We start from the raw sequence: 19,841 nt of genomic DNA, 5'->3' as shown, positions 1-19,841 counted from the left end.
AGCCCTGGAGATGAAGAAGACCATTCATCAACCGCATTTTCCAAGGCCTGGGTGGGTTCCTCGCCTGGGCCCCCCATGCAGGTGAGGGATGCAGCCCCAGAGTGGGGTGGGGGGGGGGTGCTCAGCTCTAAGACTGCAGGAGGCCAGAGGTGCACAGGTCTCTGTTCATCCCCAAATCCAAACTGGGAGCTGACCAGAACCAAGTCCCACCCATCTCAGCTGCCCATTCCACTGCGTAGTCAGGAACCTTACTTCTTCCCTCTCACCTCCCTAGAAATGTCTGTTCCATGTCTCGCACCTCTGGAGAAGGCTCAAAGCAAGGAACTCAGCCCACCACACACGGTCACTAAGTGCAAGATGAGCTCCTTGTTGGAGAGGGATGGTACCCCCACGTGGTTATGGGCACGAATTTGGAAGCAGACTGTCCTGGGTTCAAGTCTCTACCCCTTTTTAGCCAAATAACCTTGTGCAGGCATCTGATCTTTCTGGACCTCATTTGTTTGCTCATGTGAAAAGTCAGCATCATCCATAATCACTCATGTGGGTGTTGTGAGGATTACAACATACAGGAAGTGCCTGGCTTCAAACACAGTGCCTGATAAAAAGTGGCCGTCTGACTAGTACCCTTGTTGGTAAAATGGGAACAGTAATCCCTGCTCCACCTTAGACGGCTGCTGTGGCAGGGGCGTGCTAGAACTGGCCTGCACCAGCTCCTGAGGTCCGAATGTGGACTTCTCTTCCGCATTTAAGGACGGCATGTGGCAGCTTGAAATGGACTAGATGATGGGGATATTGGCAAATGCTACAAATCAGGGGTCGACCCACCTCACTGCCAAAAGCTGGGTTACCAGCATGCCACTGTGTGGGAACCAAACAAGAATGCGTGCTTTGCCCTGCAACGTAAGGGCCTTGTTCTGCCACTACTTCGTAACATCCCCGCCATCAACCTGCCCTTCCTCCCTCCTTGGGGCCTGGACCTGGTTTACGGAAGGCAAGGCTGTTGCTGGTGGTACACAGGGTATTTATCTTTTCTTCCTGACTTCCATGTTAGTAGAAGTTGACTTTTTAAATTTTATTTTAATTGTTTTTAGTGAGAGGGTCTCACTATGTTGCTCAGGCTGGTCTCAAACTTCTGGCCTCAAGCAGCCCTCCTGCTTCAGCCTCCCAAGTAGCTGGGATTATAGGCACAAGCCACTGTGTCTGGCTTGAAGTTGACTTAAAAAATGAAACAAAACAAAAAAAACTCTGGCTTGTTTCTCCTTACAAAAATCATATATTATATATTGTAAAAAGATTTGTAAATATATGGAGCTGAAAAGAGAAAGTAAAGATAAGCAGCAACAGTCTTTTTTTTTTTTTTTTTTTTTTTTTTTGAGACAATCTCTCTCTCTGTTGCCCAGGCTGGAGTGCAGTGACATGATCTCAGCTCACTGCAACCTCTGCTTCCCAGGATCAAGCTATTCTCCTGCCTCTACCTCCCAAGCAGCTGGGATTATAGGCATCTGCCAGCATGCCTGGATAATTTTTTGTTTGTTTTTGTTTTTTTTGAGACGGAGTCTTGCTCTGTCACCCAGGCTGGAGTGCAGTGGCGCAATCTCGGCTCACTGCAAGCTCTGCCTCCCGGGTTCACGCCATTCTCCTGCCTCGGCTTCCCGAGTAGCTGGGACTACAGGCGCCTGCCACCATGCCTGGCTAATTTTTGTATTTTTAGTAGAGACGGAGTTTCACTGTGTTAGCCAGGATGGTCTCAATCTCCTGACCTTGTAATCCGCCTGCCTTGGCCTCCCAAAGTGCTGGGATTACAGGCATGAGCCACCGCACCCACACCTAATTTTTATATTTTTAGTAGAGATGGGATCTTGCCATCTTGGCCAGTCTGGTCTCAAACTCCTGACCTCGGGTGATCCACCTGCCTCGGCCTCCCAAAGTGCTGGGATTACAGGTATAAGCCACCATGCCCGGCCGAGAAATAATCATTCTTAATGTTGCAGTATTTTTCTTTTCTATACATTTTTTGAGTGGGATCAAACAGTAATATATATTGCCTGATATATAACCTGATTTTTTAAATTAACAATATGTCAAGCCAGGCATGGTGGCTGATGCCTATAATCCCAGCACTTTGGGAGGCTGAGGCTGGAGGTCCGCTTCAGCCCAGGGTATTCAAGACCAGCCTGGGCAACATAAGGAGTGTCTCTACAAAATTAAAAATTAAAAAATTAGCTGGGTGTGGTGCGCACACCTGTGGTCCCAGCTACTTGGGGGACTGAAATGGAAGGATCACTTGAGCCCTGGAGATAGAGGCTGCAGCCAGCCACAATGGCTCCACTGCACTCCAACCTTGGGGGACAGAGTGAGACCCTGTCTCAAAAAAAAAAAAAAAAAAAAAGTCATGAACATACTTCTGTGTTGTTTGTTGTAATAGTGTTCACCAATGAGCAAGTGTGTCCCCTGGATTACTTCCTTTGGAAACTATCCTTGGCTCAAAGGAGAGGTTGCCCAAGGTAAACATCCCTGAACTGCCCCTCCGGTCCCAGTCTAGCTAGAAATGGACAATGGTTCTGTTAGAGTACCAAACGAGTGGTCTGAACACAGTATTGTTTGTGTTCTTATGAATGTTTGAATTGACCCTGAGCTATAAAGGACACATTTATTGTGATCAAATTGTACTGACCAACAGAAAAGGAGGCACTTGGTTTTAAAACTATTTTAAATTAAAAAAAAAAAAAAAGAGTTGAACAGTCATTGGGAATAGACTTGAGGATGTGAAAACTGCCCACGTTAAGATACTTTGACTGGGCGCGGTCACTCCAACCTGTCATCCCAGCACTTTGGGAGGTCCAAAGCAGGCAGATCACGAGGTCAGGAGATCGAGACTATACTGGCTAACGTGATGAAACCTAATCTCTGCTAAAAATACAAAATAGCCGGGCATGTTGGCGGGCGCCTATAGTCCCAGCTACTCAGGAGGCTGAGGCAGGAGAATCGCTTGAACCCAGGAGGTGGAGGTTGCAGTGAGCTGAGATCACACCACTGCACTCCACCTGGGTGACAGAGCGAGACTCTGTCTCAAAAAAGGAAAAAAAAAAAAGTAATTCAGCAATGGGAAATCGTGTGCTAAATATTTATTTAGCACTTAGCACATGCCAGGAACGGAGGACACAGCGCCTGCAAGGCTGTCCCAGCGCCGGTGCTCAGACCGCCCACGCCCAGGGTACTCAGAGGCCGACTCCTCCCACAGTGGCTCACTTTGGTTTTCTGTTTGTTGGTAGCCTCTGCATGACTCACTTGCACTTTCTGCCCAGTTCTTCCCAAGGCTGCTTTCTTCCTCTCATCCTCTGCTCATCCTCATCTTCCATTTCAGTTTGCACTCTCTAACAGCCTGTTGCTCACACCTGCCCCTAGGCATGGATGCGGCCTCTCTCTCCCTTTAGACCAGACAGAGACCTTGTCCTGACAAATCCATACAAAACGGCCACTCCTGGTCTGTGTTACATGAATGCCCCACAGGTTGCCATTGCTCGATGGCGATGTTACATCTCCACTCTGATGGAGTGGCAATTAAAGATAAGCCGACCATTCTAAGTGGCAATCCACTGTGTCATTTTGCACTTTTCTGGATGGCGCTCCTCTCTCTCTGGGTCCCTTCTGTGGTGGTCACTGCGAAGCTCCCCTCGAGAGACACCCCACAATTATTCCACAGCCAGAGTCAGCTGCAGCCTGCCTGAGAAGGGTGCACCCTGGATGTGTGTTTCAGACCCAAGAAGAGGCGCTGTGTGACAGCAGCTGAGACTTCATTTAAAACCCAAACAGCGTCATTGCCATGGAAGGAGGAGGCAGATTAAGCCTTTTTCAGGAAACTATTTTTTCTAGGCCAGATCTTCCCAGTTTGAGCATCACATTTGCAAATACTAAGGTAGTAAGGGGTCTGTCTGTGCCCCCTTGTATATGTCAAGTATTGTGCATGTAGTTCACATTTTTATATATTCTGGATACAAATCCTTTGTCAGGTATGTGTTTTGCAAATATTTTCTCCCGGTCTGTGGCTTATCTTTCATTTTCTTAATGTCTCTTGAAGAGCAGATATTTTTAATTATTAGGTTTTTAATAAAGTCTAACATCAATTCTTTATTTTATAGATCATTATTTTAGTGTCATATCTTGGAAAATCTTCAACCCAAAGTCATAAAGATTTTCTTCTACAAGTTTAATAAGTTTTAAGTTTTACATTTAGGTATGTGATCCATTTTGAGTTGAATTTTGTATATGCTGTGAGGTGTGGGTCAAGATGATTATTTGCATGTGGATGTCCCATTGTTCCAGCATCACTGGGTTGAAAAGACTATTCTTTTTCCATTGAATTGCCTTCAAACCTTGTTGAAAAGTAATTGATGACATTAGTTGGAGTCTATTTCTGTACTCTGTATTCTGTTCCTTTGATCTATGTGTCTGTCTTCTCACTAATACCCCCACACTGTCTGGATTACTGAAGTTTTGTAGTCAGTCTTAAAATCAATTTGCTTTTCTTTTTAAACATTGTTTTAATAATTCTAATTCCTTTTTTCCATATAAATTTAAAATTAACTTGTATAGAATATTAAAAAAACTTGTTGTCTCGGCATGGTGGCTCATGCCTTCCAAGCTACTCAAGAGGCTGAGGTGGGAGGATCACTTGAACCCAGGAATTGGAGGCTGCAGTGAGTTATGATTTACCGCTGTGCACCACTCCACTCCAGCCTGTGTAACAGAGTGAGACCCTGTCTCTCAAAAACAAACAAAAAAACATGTTGGAATGTTTTGATTGAAATTGCATTGAATCTGTAGATCTATTAGGAGAGGATGATGGACAGTTTACAATATTGAGTCTCTGCATCCATGAACATGGTATAGCTTACCCATTTATTTGTCTTATTGATTTCTTTCATTTGTGTTTTGTAGTTTTCAGTACACAGACCTAGTATTAGTTAAATTGACACCTAAATATTTTATTTTTGTACTATTATAAATGGTACCCTAAAATTTCAATTTCTGTTTATTGCCAGTATCTAGAAAGACCATTTTTTTTTGTATATTGATCTTTTATCCTGCAAATTCACTAAACTTACCTATTCTAGTAGCTTTTTTGAAAATTATTTGGGACTCTCTGTTTGGACAATCATGTCATCTACAAATAGATGACAAATAGAGACAGTGATGGGATATTTTTGTTTTCAATTTATTTACTTGTTATATCCTTTTCTTGTCTTATTGTACAATCCAGGACTCACAGTTTAATGATGAATAGTAGAAATGAGAGTGGACATTCTTGCCTTGTTCCCAATTTTAGCGAGAAAGTGTTTAGTCTTTGGGCATTAAGTATGATCTTAACTGTAGTTTTTAAGTAAATGCCCTTTATTGGGTTGAGGAATTTCCCTTCTATTTCTAGTTTGCTGAGGGTTTTGATCAGGAATTGGTGTAAAATTTTGTCATCTTTTTCCACATCTGTTGAGATGATTATAAACTTTTTCTTCTAATGATACAGTAAATTATATTGATTGACTTTTGAATGTTAGCTTTCCATTCACAGGCTAAATCCCACTTAGTTGTAACATGTTATTTTTATGTAATGCTAGATTAAATTTCCTAATATTCTACTAAGGATTTTTGCATTTGTGTTTATGAGGGATGTTGGTCTGTAGTTTTATTTTAATGTCTTTGTCTGGTTTTCGGTATCAAGGAAAAGCTGACTAATAAAATCAGTATTCCTTCCTCCTCTATTTTCTGAAAGAGTTTATGTAGCATTTGCATTATAGTTTGTGTAGAATTAATACTATCATATGGTTCATTGTTTTGTCCATGCATTTCTTTGTATACATGCATGTATTCAGAACCTCATTAAATTGTAAGTTTGTTCAAGGTCAGAGAACTTCTCCCCCCCAGTTGCCTTCATTATAATGTCTACTAACTGCTTGTGTTTGCGTGTGCGTGTGTTAAATATACATAACATGAAGTTTACTATTTTGACCATCTTTAAGTGTAAGTTTAGTAGCATTAAGTACCTTCACATTGTTGTACAAACATCACCACCACTCATCTCCAGAGCTTTTTTATCATCCCAAACTAAAACTCTAGACTCATTAAAACACTAACTCCCAATTTCCCCTTCCCTCTGCCCCTGGAAGCCCCATTCTACTTTCTGTCTGTATGAATTTGACTACCCTAGGGACCTCAAAAAATTGAGTCATACAATGTTTGTCCTTTTGTGTCTGTCTTATTTTACTTAGCATAATGTCCTCAAGGTTCATCCAGGTTTTAGCATGTGTCAGAATTTTATTCTCTTTTAAGACTGATTGGCCAGGCGCGATGGCTCACTCCTGTAATCCCAGCATTTTGGGAGGCCAAGGCAGGCGGATCACCTGAGGTCAGGAGTTTGAGACCAGCCTGGCCAACATGGTGAAACTCCGTCTCTCCTTAAAATACAAAAAAATGAGCTGGGCATGGTGGTACACACCTGTAATCCCAGCTACTTAGGAGGCTGAGGCAGGAGAATCGCTTGAACCTGGGAGGCAGAGGTTGCAGTGAGCCAAGATTGCACCATTGCACCCCAGACTGGGGGACAAGAGGGCGACTTAGTCTCAAAAAAAAAAGACTGAATAGTATTTCATTGTATGTACAGTCATGCACTGCATAACAACATTTTGGTCAATGACAGACCACACATACAATGGTGGTCCCATAAGATTCTGATACCATATTTTTACTGTGCCTTCTCTATGTTTAGATATGTGTGGGTACACAAGTACTTAGCATTGCATTATAATTGCCTACAGTATTCAGTACAGTAACATGCTGTACAGGACTGTAGCCTAGTTGTGTGGTAGGCTGTACCAACTAGGTATGAGTAAGTGTGCTCCATGATGTTCAAGAAACAACACAACTCTCAGAATGTGTTCCTGTTATGAAGCAATGCATGACTGTATAGACCACATTTTGTTTATCCATTCATCTATTGATGAACAGCTGGGTTGCTTTCACCTTTTGGCTGTTGTGAATCATGCTGCTAAGAACATTGGTGTACAAATACCTGTTCAAGTCCCTGCTTTTGGTTCTTTTGGTTATATCCTCAGAAGCGGAACTGCTGGATCTATGTTTAATTTTTCGAGGAGCCGGCATACCATTCTCCACAGAGGCTGCACCATGCTATATTTCCACCAGCAATGTGCAGGAGTTCCAATCGCTCTACAGTCTAGCCAACACTTATTGTATGGTTTGTTTTTTAACGTGTAACAGCCATTCTACTGAGTGTGAAGTAGTATCTCCCTGTGGTTATATCATATTGCTTTGTGTAGGGTTTTGCAATAGTGGAGGCTTATTGGTTAAGATCAAGAGGCCAACACAGTCAGGCCCCTGCCTCTGGGCAGAACTGGGCATCATATTTGCAGTCAGTTATTGTACATCGTATCTCTCAACTTGCGAACTCCATCCATGGATCCAGAGTAAATTTCACCCTCAGTTTCCAGTGATGAAAGCAGGGGATGAGCTTCAAGGTCATTGAGGAAAGAGGCTTCCTGTGTTCTTCAAACAGAGTCTCAGGCAGTGTGGCTGGAGGGGGCATTACAAGGGTGGGTCTGGAGCCCCCAGTTGTCATTGGATATCTGACACCAATGATCAGAGTGACAGAGTACGAACCCCTCAGCTCTCTGGGACCCAGTAGACTAAGTAGATTGAATCAGGGCAGTGGTACTCAACCCTGGCTACACACTACAGCCACCCAGGGAGCTTTTATTTATTTACTTTGAGACGGAGTCTCGCTTCTTTTTCGCTGCTAGGCTGGAGTGCAGTGGCTGATCTCAGCTCTACTGCAAGCTCCGCCTCCCGGATTCACGCCATTCTCCTGCCTCAGCCTCCTGTGTAGCTGGGACTACAGGCTCACCACCGCTCGCTAGTTTTTGTATTTTTAGTGAGACGGGCTTCACCCGTGTTAGCCAGGATGGTCTGATCTCCTGACCTCGTGGATCCTGGCCTGCCTCGGCCTCCCAAAGTGCTGGGATTACAGGTTTGAGCCACTGCTACCAGCCAAAACCCTGTAAAATATTTGGGGCGATTTTTTTTTTTTTTTTTTACTGGAGCAGGTTTACGCCAGGTCCAGCATCTTGGGAGGCCGAGGCGGCTGGATCACAAGGTCAGGAGATCGAGATTGACGGTGAAACCCCGCTAAAATACAAAAAAATTAGCCGGGCTGCTGTTGGCGCCAGGTCCTCCAGCTACTGAGGCTGAGGCAGGATATCGGCGGAACCCGGGAGCTTGCAGTGAGTCAGACTCCGCTATTTCGCACTCCAGCCATGCATAGAGAGACTTGTTCAAAAAAAAAGATTTTTTTACTTATTTAGAGATGGAGTCTTGTTTGTCGCCTAGGCTGGCGCAGTACTCATCTCCACTCACTGCAACCTCCACCTCTCGGGTTCAAGCGATTCTCATGCTTCAGTCTCCTGAGTAGCTGGGACTACAGGCGCACGCCACCATGCCTGGCTAATTTTTGTATTTTTTAGTAGAGATGGGGTTTCACCGTGCCGGCCAGTCTGGTCTCAAACTCCCGACCTCAGGCGATCTGTCCATCTCGGCCTCCCAAACTACTGGGATTACAGGCGTGAGCCACTGTGCCCAATCTATTTATTTATTTAAACAGGATCTTGCTTTGTCGCCCAGGCTGGAGTGCAGTGGTGTGGTTGTAGCTCACTGCAGCCTCACATTCCTGGGCTCAAGCGACCCTCCCACCTCGGCCTCCCAAGTAGCTGGAACTATCAGTGCACCACCACACTGGGCTAATTTTAAAAGTCTTTTTGTAGAGATGGGGTCTCACTATGTTGCCCAGGTTGGTCTTGAACTCCTGAGCTCAAGCGATCCTCCTGTGTCAGCCTTCCAAAGTGTTGGGGTTACGGACGTGAGCCACCACACCCAGTGAGGAGCTTTTAAAAATCCCCATTTTCAGGCCTCACCCTGGACCAATTACACCAGCGTCTCCGGGAGTAGTGCCCAGGCCTCAGCATGCTCAAAGCTCTTGTTGGTTTCAGGGTGCGGCCAAGGGTGAGACCGTGGATTAGAGCCATGGCTCCCATACCTGCCTGGGCATGAAAATCACCCGAACTGCTGACTTACAAATAAAGGCCTCCCAGCCCCTCCCCTGGAGGTTTTGGTTCAGTAGCTCTTGGGGGAAGGGATGCCTGCAATCTGTATTTTAGGTGAGCCTTCCAGATAAGTCTCAACACCAGACAAATCTTGGAAACACGGATCAGAGTGACCCTTCTCCAACCTTAATGTGCCTACACATCACTGAGGATCTTGTTAAACATGGACTCCAGTGAGTGGGCAGCACCGTTAATAAGCTCCGGGTAGGTGCTGAGGCAGCTGATCCAGGTGCCCACCTGGAGCAGGGATTAGAGACACCTCCCAAGGCACCTTCCACCTCCCTTCCTGAAGCATCCACCAGCCTAAAGTTCTGCAAACCCACGGGCAGGTAGAGTGCCCGCCCCTGGCCAATCCAGGCACCCACTTCCCTCACCCACACCAGGAGGGTCTGCCCAGCACACCCTGTTTTCAGTATTCTTTGCTTTCACCCTTCTCCCTTTCCTGGCTCTGTAAATAAACAGCAGAAAACAGAAAACCAGTGGCTGGGGGTATGCACAGGGCAGTAGCTCTCAGCAGAGTGGCCTGGGCTGCCCCTGTACCCCGCCACCTGGTCCTCCCATTGGGCGCGATGAGCCAGGATAATCAGAAGCTTCCAGCATGGAGCAGGGCCCTCCGCAGCGAGGCTGTCCCCAGCAGTGTGCTTCAAGCACCCATTTGGTGTCCTTGTGCGTCTGATCTTGCCAGCCTTTCACAAACCATTCCCTTGAATGACGACAAGCAGTCTTGATACACTGGGTTAAAAATCTTTCAAATGGGGCTTGTTTATGAAGCAGCTTCAATTATCAGGGATTTCCAAACCTGCTTCCTTTCTACTGGCGTCGGCATCCAGAGCCGCCAGCCGCGGTGACAGCCGTGTTTTGGTGTTGCTGTTGGGCCTCGCAGTACCGGGGGTGCGAGGGGGGCCGCGTGTTCACAGCATCAGGGATGAAAGCCGCTGCGACACCTGCACTCCCTGTGTTTACACACTCCCCGATCTCGCATGGTTTTTTTTTTTTTTTTTTTTTTTTTTTTTTTTGGTGGCTGTTATTTTGCAGCACATTGTGAATGGAAGTCATTATCAAGCACATGTGCAAGGAGGACGTGGCTTTTCATGGCTCCCAGCCCCTCCAGGCTGCTGGGGAAACAGTTGGACTCACTTCATGGAGGGGCAGCTGTAGTTTCTTTTCTTTTTTTTTTTTTGAGACGGAGTTTTGCTCTTGTTGCACAGGCTGGAGTGCAATGGCGCGATCTTGGCTCACTGCAACCTCTGCCTCCCGGGTTCAAGCAATTCTCCTGCCTCAGCCTCCCGAGTAGCTGGGACTACGGGTGCCCACCACCACGCCCGACTAATTTTTTTTGTATTTTTAGTAGAGACAGGGTTTCACTATATGGGCCTGGCTGGTCTCGAACTCCTGACCTCAGATGATCCACCAGCCTCGGCCTCCCAAAGTGCTGGGATTACAGGCATGAGCCACCACGCCCAGCCGGGCAGCTGTAGTTTTCATCAGGCACCAGTGAGGGGCTTTCTGGCGACTGGGCAGAAGCAAAGCTCAGCGAACAGCATGGGCAAAGTGAGAGAGGGAGAAGCAAGGCCACAGGAGAAGCTGGCCTCGAAGGAGAAAGCGATTGTGCTCAGGGACTCACAGTTGTTTTAAGTTCACACATTTTCTAGAAGCAAGTGGCACTGGAAAAACCAGTTTAGGCAAGAGAAGAGATATATATATATATTCATGTCAGTGAAGTGCTGAGGCTGGCTACAGGCACAGCTTGATCCAGGGCCCCAAACAATGTCTCGCCATCTTTCTGCTCTCATGGCGTGAACTTCATTCTCAGGCTCTCTTTGGATGTAGGCCCCAGGCAACCCCGGGCTTCCACTTCATTGCCTTTGCAGCCTCAGCAGAAATGAAGCTCATTTCTCTCCAGCAAGCCCTGGGGTGGCCTCTCATAGACCTGGCTTGGATCAGCCTTGCATTCTAAACAAATTCCTGTGGCCAGGAGGAGCCAGCACTCAGATTGGTGACCTCTGGGCCTCCCTCAGGCCCAGCCCTGTAGCCCTGGGGCAAACTAGTTCAGGAACTGATCATAATCCTGAAAGACATAATCCTGAAAGACATAATCTCGAATGCCATAATCCCAGATGTTAAAATCCTGAAAAGTCAGAAATTCCTAAAGTCTAAAATTCTGAAAATCACAATGCTGACAGATCGAAATCCCAAAAATATAATTCTGGAAAAAAACATTTTTTAATTATTTAAAAGACGTTTATTTACATTTTGAAAAGGGGATTTATCTGAGCTATTAAAAACACCACAGAGCACTTTGTGGCCACTTTACACAATAAAATTGGCCATAATAACGTATTCCACAAGCATAAACACAAGCATAAACACTCAGGTGTTTCACAAGCATAAACACTCCAGGTACACTAATAGCAGTCACACGGGGATGACAGTTTTGAGTAGATGAATCATCTTCATAAAGAAATAGGTTAAAAATGAAATGTATAGATGCATATTACTATGGTTGGTAATTGTGGGAACCCAGCTTTGCAACTGTGGTCATCTGAAATACCATGACAGACAACCTACCTTTGTTTTTTGTTTTGTTTTTCAGATACGGGGTCTCGTCATGTTGCCTAGGCTGGCCTTGAACTCCTGGGCTCAAGGGATCCTCCCACCTCAGCACAACTTAAGTCTTTTGACAAGATTGACCAAAAACTCAGATGGGTCACCACCACGTATATCGTCATGCAGAGAGCTGAGCTCTCAAGAAACTTTATCCTGGGTCGGCCGGGCGCGGTGGCTCAAGCCTGTAATCCTAGCACTTTGGGAGGCCGAGACGGGCGGATCACGAGGTCAGGAGATCGAGACCATCCTGGCTAACACGGTGAAACCCCGTCTCTACTAAAAAATACAAAAAACTAGCCGGGCGAGGTGGCGGGCGCCTGTAGTCCCAGCTACTCGGGAGGCTGAGGCAGGAGAATGGTCTAAACCCGGGAGGCGGAGCTTGCAGTGAGCTGAGATCCGGCCACTGCACCCCAGCCTGGGCGACAGAGCAAGACTCTGTCTCAAAAAAAAAAAAAAACTTTATCCTTCTCAAATGCAGATGCATAAATGGGACATCTGGTTATTCACTGAGGAAGTTTTAAACTTTCCATGTCCATATGCAGGGCTCACACACAGTCAGCCTTGTGATAAGCACTTCCATGAAATCAAATTTCTGATGTCCAAGGCAGCAGAAGCACAGCCTGTCCAGCCCTCCGAGAGAGACCAGTTCACCTTCTGTAGTGGTTGTCTCCAGAACCCTGGCTGATTACGCAGGGCCCACCAACGCTGAGGGCAGGGTAGGGCTTCCGCACCCACCCTGTCAGACTCACCGCCCTCTCCTCTGGAGAAACCTGCACAGACATGCCCCAAAGAATCCTTTACCACCTTGCTAGGTGCTCCTTCATCCAGTCAAGGTGACACATAAAATTAAGTCCGCAAGTCCACCTATTGTCAACTTGGCACCCATAGGCACCTCCTGAAACCATATTTAGTTTCCAAGATGGTGCAACTAGCCTGGGCACCACTGAAAAGACACAAATCACTCAGAATTCAGCTTTCAGGATTTCCACATTTGGGATTTTAGTCTTTTGAAATTGTGATCTTCAGGATTTTAGACATTATAATGTAGACTTCAGGGATTTTGAGCTTTCAGGATTTCAGCATTTGGGATTGGGACATTGGGGATTGGTCTTTCAGGATTATGATCCATACCTGGTAGTTCCAGCCAAGCCACAGGGATGCGAGGGGATCAGGGTGGCGCCCCAGAGGGAATCAGGAGAATGAAAAGGTGCCTACAAGCCAAGGAGAACAGTGAACGTGAGGACAGCGTGCGGGATCGGGGGCAGCCCCAGCTTTGCCGAGGCCAGGTCCTTCATCTCCCTGTAGAACGTGAGGTTTTGACTCAGATTCATAATGACGTTTAAGGACCAGCACCCCTTTGAGAATCTGACGAGCCCACCCAGCACCCAGGAGGGCACACATTCTCCATGTGGTCAGCAGTTTGTATCAAATTTCCGGGGCTCACAGGACCCGTGGGGTGCCTGGCTCAGAATCCCTGGCCTGGGTGTTTTCCAAGGCAGTGGATTCCAGTCACCAGGGCCACACTGGGCTCCCTCCAATGCCACTGACTCAGCAGTTCTGGGTGAGGGGCATAGTCATCCACTGTCAAAGGCTCCTGATGGGATTCTGATGCAGCTGATCCCTGGGAATTACAGGTCTAAGATCCCACGCAACCCTAGGATTTTAGATCACTCTCAGTTCTACCAGTTAGATGAGTTTTTTTTTTTTTTTTTTGCGGGGGGGGGGCAGGGATGAAAAAAAAATAAAAAAACAGGCAGTGGGCAGAGACTTTAAAAAGAATGCTAGGCCTGGGTACCGTTGGTTCATTTCTTTTTTTTTTTTTTTTTTTTTGGACGGAGTCTCGCTCTGTCGCCCAGGCTGGAGTGCAGTGGCGCAATCTCGGCTCACTGCAAGCTCCGCCTCCCGGGTTCACGCCATTCTCCCGCCTCAGCCTCCGAGTAGCTGGGACTACAGGCGCCCGCCACCACGCCCGGCTAGTTTTTTGTATTTTTAGTAGAGACGGGGTTTCACCATGTTAGCCAGGATGGTCTCGATCTCCTGACCTCGTGATCCACCCGCCTCGGCCTCCCAAAGTGCTGGGATTACAGGCTTGAGCCACCGCGCCCGGCCCGTTGGTTCATTTCTTCATTCCTTCACAAGCATTTTTTGAGCACTTGCTTTATTGCTCTGGACAAAGCAGGTGACACCCGTGCCCCAAAGGTAGGTCTGGGCCTCATGGGAACCAGTGTCCCATTGGACCTACCAAAGCGTGGCCTCTTGGCAGCCCGCTCGACACATCTGGAGAATTCCAAGGATGTCAGTGACTGGCTGCTTTTGTTCACTGACTTGGAGGAGGCAGTCTGAAAATAACTGAAAAAGTCTCCCACCGTATTGTCGACTTGGCACCCACAGGTACCTCCCGAAACCATATTTAGTTTCCAAGACAATAACAAGGTAATAATCCCGCCTAACATGATACAGCTAGCCTGGGCACTGCTGAAAACGCACGAATCGCTCAGAATTTGGCTTTCGGGATTTCCACATTTGGGATTTTAATCTTTCGATTCATCCTTTGATTTAATCTTTTGATTATGCTAGGAGGGAAGCAGGGAGGTCTCATTTGTGTGTGTTTTCTCCGCACGTAGAGGTGCTTCTGGCCTGAGTTTACCTTCTTGAAAGTGAAATGAATACAAGGCTTTAGGTGCACACGGAGTGTTTGTTGTCATTGATGTTTTCTTGTTGTCGCTGATGTTGTCACCAACTTTGGCCCCAGTGGACACTGCACATGCCAGTCATAGGACCCCGTCAATGTCATCAAGGAGGAGATTCTTAAATGTAGTGCCTAAATTCCATACGGTGAGCTGGTAAACGCTGGAGCTTCCTACTGTGTCCGACACGCAGCCAGCACTTGATACATACATGTATAAATGAATTAAAGGGCAAACGAGCAAATAGTAAGTGAGCCATGGAATGTTCTAAAAATTATTTTTAAAAAATGAACCAAGATGGTTCGGCGCTAGAAGACCTGGCTTAGCTCTGTGGGTGGGAGCTTCGGGGTCTTGGCTCTTCCCCAGCCCCACCTCTCCCAGCCAGAGCAGCCACACCTCTTGTCATTGTGTGTGTTCACACACTGTGTGAACAGGGCTCCTCGACCATGCACTTGGCATTTGGGCCCAGATCATTCTTTGAGGTGGGTGCTGTCCTGTACATTAGAAGGTGCTTTCCAGCATCACTGTCCAGCTGGGAAAACAAAACATGGCTCCAGACATTTTGCCAGATGGTTTCTGGGGGACAAAAATCACCCCTGGTAGAGAACCACTCTCCTAAGGTCTTATATAGGCCAGATATGATGGCTCACGCCTGTAATCCCAGCACTTTGAGAGGCTGAAGAGGGCAGGTTTCTTGAGCCCAGGAGTTCGAGACCAGCTGGGTAAGATAGTGAGACCCCATCTCTGAAAAAAAGATACAAAAACTATCTCGTTCGAGTGGTGCACACCTGTAGTCCCAGCTACTCAGGATGCTGAGATGGGCAGATCGATGGAGCCTGGGAGGTCAAGGCTGCAGTGGGCTGTGATTGCACCACTGCACTCCAGCCTGAACAACAACGTGAAAAAAGAGGAAAAAAAAAAAAAAAGGTTTTATATAAAGTAAGTGTTCCATTGCTCTAAAAAGGGGAGTGGGGATTAAACCATTGGAACTAGGCATTTGAGAGATGAATTTCCTGGTGCTCCCAGTCTGAGAATCAGGAGGAGTGAGCTTCATCTCTTCTGCTGGGTTCTGATTTGGGCTTATCGGCAGGAGTGTCCTGCTCCTTTGGGTCCAGGGCTCCTTTGAGAAAGAGAAAGAGAGAAAGCTGAGAACAACCAAGCCCACCTCTCCAAGGAGGGCAGGGGCAGTCAGGGAGCCTGAACTCCCAGGAGGGGTATCCAGGAACGGTGATTAAATTATAACAGCTGCCACGTTGGGGCACCGAGTCTGTGCAGACCTCACACTGAGCTTGTCACACACTTTATCGCGTTAAATCTTCAACACTAGGGAACTATAATTAGCCCCATTTTAGAGTTGGGGTAACTGAGTCTGACAGAGGCTGGGTCAGTAGTCCAAGCTCACACAGCAAGTCCATAGTGGAGGTGAGAGTCTAGCCTCTCTGTGACTAGACTGTGTGGCTCTGGAGAACAAGAGGTTCCCCCAAAGCTCACCCAAACAATGATCCCCATTCCTGGGAGTCCCACCCCCAGGAGCGATGGGGGCTGAGAGCTGTCCCTGAACCAGGGGAGCTGAGAGCATCCTTACAGGGAGCCCTCCTGTCCCGCATCTGTCCCTGGTGACCTCCAAATGTGGTATCCCAGAGCCCTGAGCAGTGGCTCCAGTGGCTCCACCCACATGAGGGAAATGATGCCCACGCTCGTCTGGGGTGACGAGAGTCCAGCCTGGGGTTTGCTCCCTATGACCATCTGCTTGTTCTTGTCTTAATTGCACCCCAAATCTAATGTATAGAGGTAACCAGGTGATGATACAGAGAAGTCAATGTCACTGAAAGAAGAGTTTATTACTCACAGCTCCCAAGAAAAGGGGGGCACGCCACGCCATGCAGGACCACCTGGGGAGGCATCACAGTCGGTCAGGAGGCAGCAGGAGTGAGGGGATAGCGTGTCCCAGAAGGCAGACAAGTCACAGCAAGTGTAGGATTGGGCAGTTGAAATAATTTTGGCAGGCTCTGGTCTATAGGGATGCTTGGCACCCAGCCCTGTGGTGATTTAGGGCAGGAAAAATATTGGTTTGGGGTATGAGAGTCAGATGAAGGAAGCGGTTGGGGACACAGGCTCTGGAGTGGTTGGGTTGTACATGAAAGGCAGTTTTGCAGGCGCATTGCTTGCTGGCTCTAGGAGGTAGCCAGCCCTGGGAGAAGCAGTCTCTCCAGGATTCGCAAGACCCGGGATGTCAAAGCATCATAAAATACAGGAAATAAAAACCATTATTAATATGGTTTATTTCCTTATAGGGTATTTTTCCTGAATGTGCCATTTGATTCCATCATGGAGCGGCTGACTCTGAGAAGAATTGATCCAGTCACTGGGGAGAGGTTTGTGCTGTGTTCCTGGCGATTGGCAATCTGGGGGCTGCCAGGGGCCAGACCCAACCGCCTGACCAATGCCATGGTGGAACCATTGCAGGGATAACACTGGTGACCACTGAAGGACGATTATCAAAATGGACTTTATCCAACTGGTTGTTCTGTGCAGTATCTGTTGACCCTCTTTGCCTGGAAGAATAACCAGAAAATGTGTATCTAAAGCAACACAATGGTGAAATGTTCACCCACTCTATCCTGGGGTCAACAGCTTAATCTCGGCATGTGAAACAGCAGCCTGGGATGGGCGTCACCTGTGCGTTTCCTCACTGGCCTTTCCTCCAACCACGATGCATCCCGGCGGTGGTTGCTGTACAAACCCATCCCCACGGGCACAAGTTTCCTTTGAGGCTTCCCATAGTTACAGGAGGTAAATTCCGAGTTTGATTCTGCAGTCTGACCAAGTACAAGCACTGCACTCATGTTGAAATGCAATGGAAAACCCCACAGTCACTCAGAGGCAGGTGTTGCCATCTCTCCTGACAATCAGGGTCCCATTTCTTGGTAGGGACGCAGGAGTGGGGTGGGGCGGGGCAGGAAGGAAGTGCAGGGATTTTTCTAAAACGTAGACCTGATTTGTCATGGGAGTTTGTAGCTTTCCCATCTCAAGTACTGTGGCCTTCATGTCACCTTGTCCCTGGAGTCTCTCCCAACAGTGAACGGCTGTGGCACTTCCTTCCATCTCCACAGGTGCTGTAATGTCCCACTCCCTCAGCTAACTGTGAGCTCGGTAGGCACAGAGCCAGTGCCTGTCCTGCTTACCATAGCACTGTCAGCGGCAGATTTAACGCTGGATTCAGTGCAGATAAACATTGAATAGAAGGGAGGAAAAAGGAAGAAGAGGCCAGGCACGGTGGCTCATGCCTGTAATCCCAGTACTTTGGGAGGCAAAGGCGGGTGGATCACCTGAGGTCAGGAGTTCAAGACCAACTTGGCCAACATGGTGAAACCCCTTCTCTACTAAAAATACAAAAATTAGCTGGACAGTAGTAGTGCAGGCCTGGGAGGCGGAGGTTGTGGTGAGCCAAGATCGTGCCACTGCACTCCAGCCTGGGCGAGAGAGTGAGACCCTGTCTCAAAAAAGAAAAGGAAAAGGAAGAAGAGAAAGGGAGGAAGGGAGGGAGGGAAGAAAGGGAGAGTAGGGAGGGAAAGAGGAAGGAAGGAGGGAAGGAGGGAGAGAGGGAGGGAGGAAGGAAAGAATTTGCCCATGTATGATTGTATTCTGTCCTTCTATCACTGATCTCTCTCCCTCTCCCTTGAGCGGGGAGCACATCATGGGTATCTCTGTAGCTCCAGGGCCCATCAGTCAAAGGTGTGCACACAGCGGTCCACAGCAGCAAATGTTTGGCAATGGTGGTGGTGGCCAGGACACCCCACATTGGTCCACAATAGAGTAGAGGGTCCCCTTCTCCCCTGCTTCCGGGCCAGGCCGTGGGTCACCTGCTTTCCTTCCTCCCTTGCAGGTACCACCTCATGTACAAGCCACCTCCCACCATGGAGATCCAGGCTCGCCTCCTGCAGAACCCGAAGGATGCTGAAGAGCAGGTCAAGCTGAAAATGGACCTATTCTACAGGAACTCGGCCGACTTGGAGCAGCTCTATGGGTCGGCCATCACCCTCAACGGAGACCAGGACCCATACACCGTCTTTGAATACATCGAGAGCGGCATCATTAATCCCCTGCCCAAGAAAATCCCCTGATGGGTTCAGAGCCAGGAGCGCCGCCCCAGGGAAAGAGTTAATCCCCTGCCCCCAGCCCCCCAACCTCTGCAAAGCTCCCCTAAAAAGCCAATAAAGCGTGCTGGGTACAGTCTCATGCGTCCTGAAGGTGAGGCGGCTGGAAGTTGGCCTCATGTAGGGGTCTGGGGACACAGGACAGGTGAAGCCCACAGTGGTGGGAAAGTGGAGTGCAGGCCGGGTCTCTGGAGTCGGACCTGGGACAAGTGGTGGCTCCAGCACCAGCGCGTGGTGTGTCCTTGGAGTCCCAACCCACAGAGCCTCTCTTCTCACAACCAACTTGAGGCTAGAAACCGTAGCCGCCTCACAGGCTTGCTGTGGGATAAGGAGTGGTGATGCCGATAAAGATCTCAGCACAGTGCCCGGCTCCAGAAGCACTCAACAAATGCAGCTTTTAAAACACCCACCTTGGCCGGGCGCGGTGGCTCACGCCTATAATCCCAGCACTTTGGGAGGCCGAAGCGGGTAAATTACAAGGTCAGGAGTTCGAGACCAGCCTGGCTAATATGGTGAAACACCGTCTCTACTAAAAATACAAAAATTAGCTGGGCGTGGTGGCTCATGCCTGTAGTCCCAGCTACTCAGGAGGCTAAGGCAGGAGAATTGCTTGAACCCAGGAGGCGGAGGTTGCAGTGAGCTGAGATCCCACCACTGCACTCCAGCCTGGTCGACACAGCAAGACTCTGTCTCAAAAAAATAAAATAAAATAAAATAAAATAAACACCTAAAAAATTACATATGTGTAGAAGAGCTCCGTTTTCAGTTTTTGGTTTTTTTCTTTGAGACAGGGTCTTGCTCTGTCACCTAGGCTAGAGTACAGTGGTATGATCTCGGCTCACTGCTGCCTCGACCTCCCCGGCTCAATCCATCCTCCCACCTCAGCCTCCCAAGTAGCTGGGACTACAGGCATGCACCACCACGCCTGGCTAATTTTTGTATTTTTTGAAGAAACGGGGTTTCGCCATGTTGCCCAGGCTGGTCTCGAACTCCTGGGCTCAAGTGAACCTCTTGCCTCAGCCTCCCAAAGTGCTGGAATTATAGGCATGAGGCGCCATGCCTGGCCCATTTTCAGTTTTAATCCATGTGCTTACTTCCATTTAGTCTTATTTCTTCCAGGCAGTGATCCCGTGGTGAAAGCTCTGGTTTGATTGCCATGTTAATCACTGAGCTTGACAGAAGTTAAAAGGGGAGGAACTGGGCTACTCCCTGTTGACGAAAAGAGT

The 19,841-nt window shown here is 47.9% G+C and overlaps 1 protein-coding gene across 4 annotated transcripts in view; it reads left to right on the top strand.

The window, feature by feature from the left end:
• The window catches only part of AK8 (adenylate kinase 8), a 159,069-nt gene extending 140,375 nt beyond the window's left edge, over positions 1–18,694 (top strand). For all 4 annotated transcript variants that reach the window (XM_021927091.2, XM_021927092.2, XM_021927090.2 and 1 more), the window contains 2 exons: positions 16,753–16,833; positions 18,345–18,694. In XM_021927091.2, the coding sequence (XP_021782783.1) occupies positions 16,753–16,833; positions 18,345–18,582 (319 nt within the window). In that variant the 3' untranslated portion in view covers positions 18,583–18,694. The remainder of the gene's footprint in view (positions 1–16,752; positions 16,834–18,344) is intronic.
• Positions 18,695–19,841: the final 1,147 nt, after the last annotated feature.

This window comes from Papio anubis, chromosome 13 (genome assembly GCF_008728515.1).
Source record: "Papio anubis isolate 15944 chromosome 13, Panubis1.0, whole genome shotgun sequence".
In the NCBI taxonomy this organism is placed as follows: domain Eukaryota; kingdom Metazoa; phylum Chordata; class Mammalia; order Primates; family Cercopithecidae; genus Papio; species Papio anubis.
The sequence above is the reverse complement of the archived record's forward strand: the minus strand, read 5'-3'. Positions and strand labels throughout refer to the sequence as shown.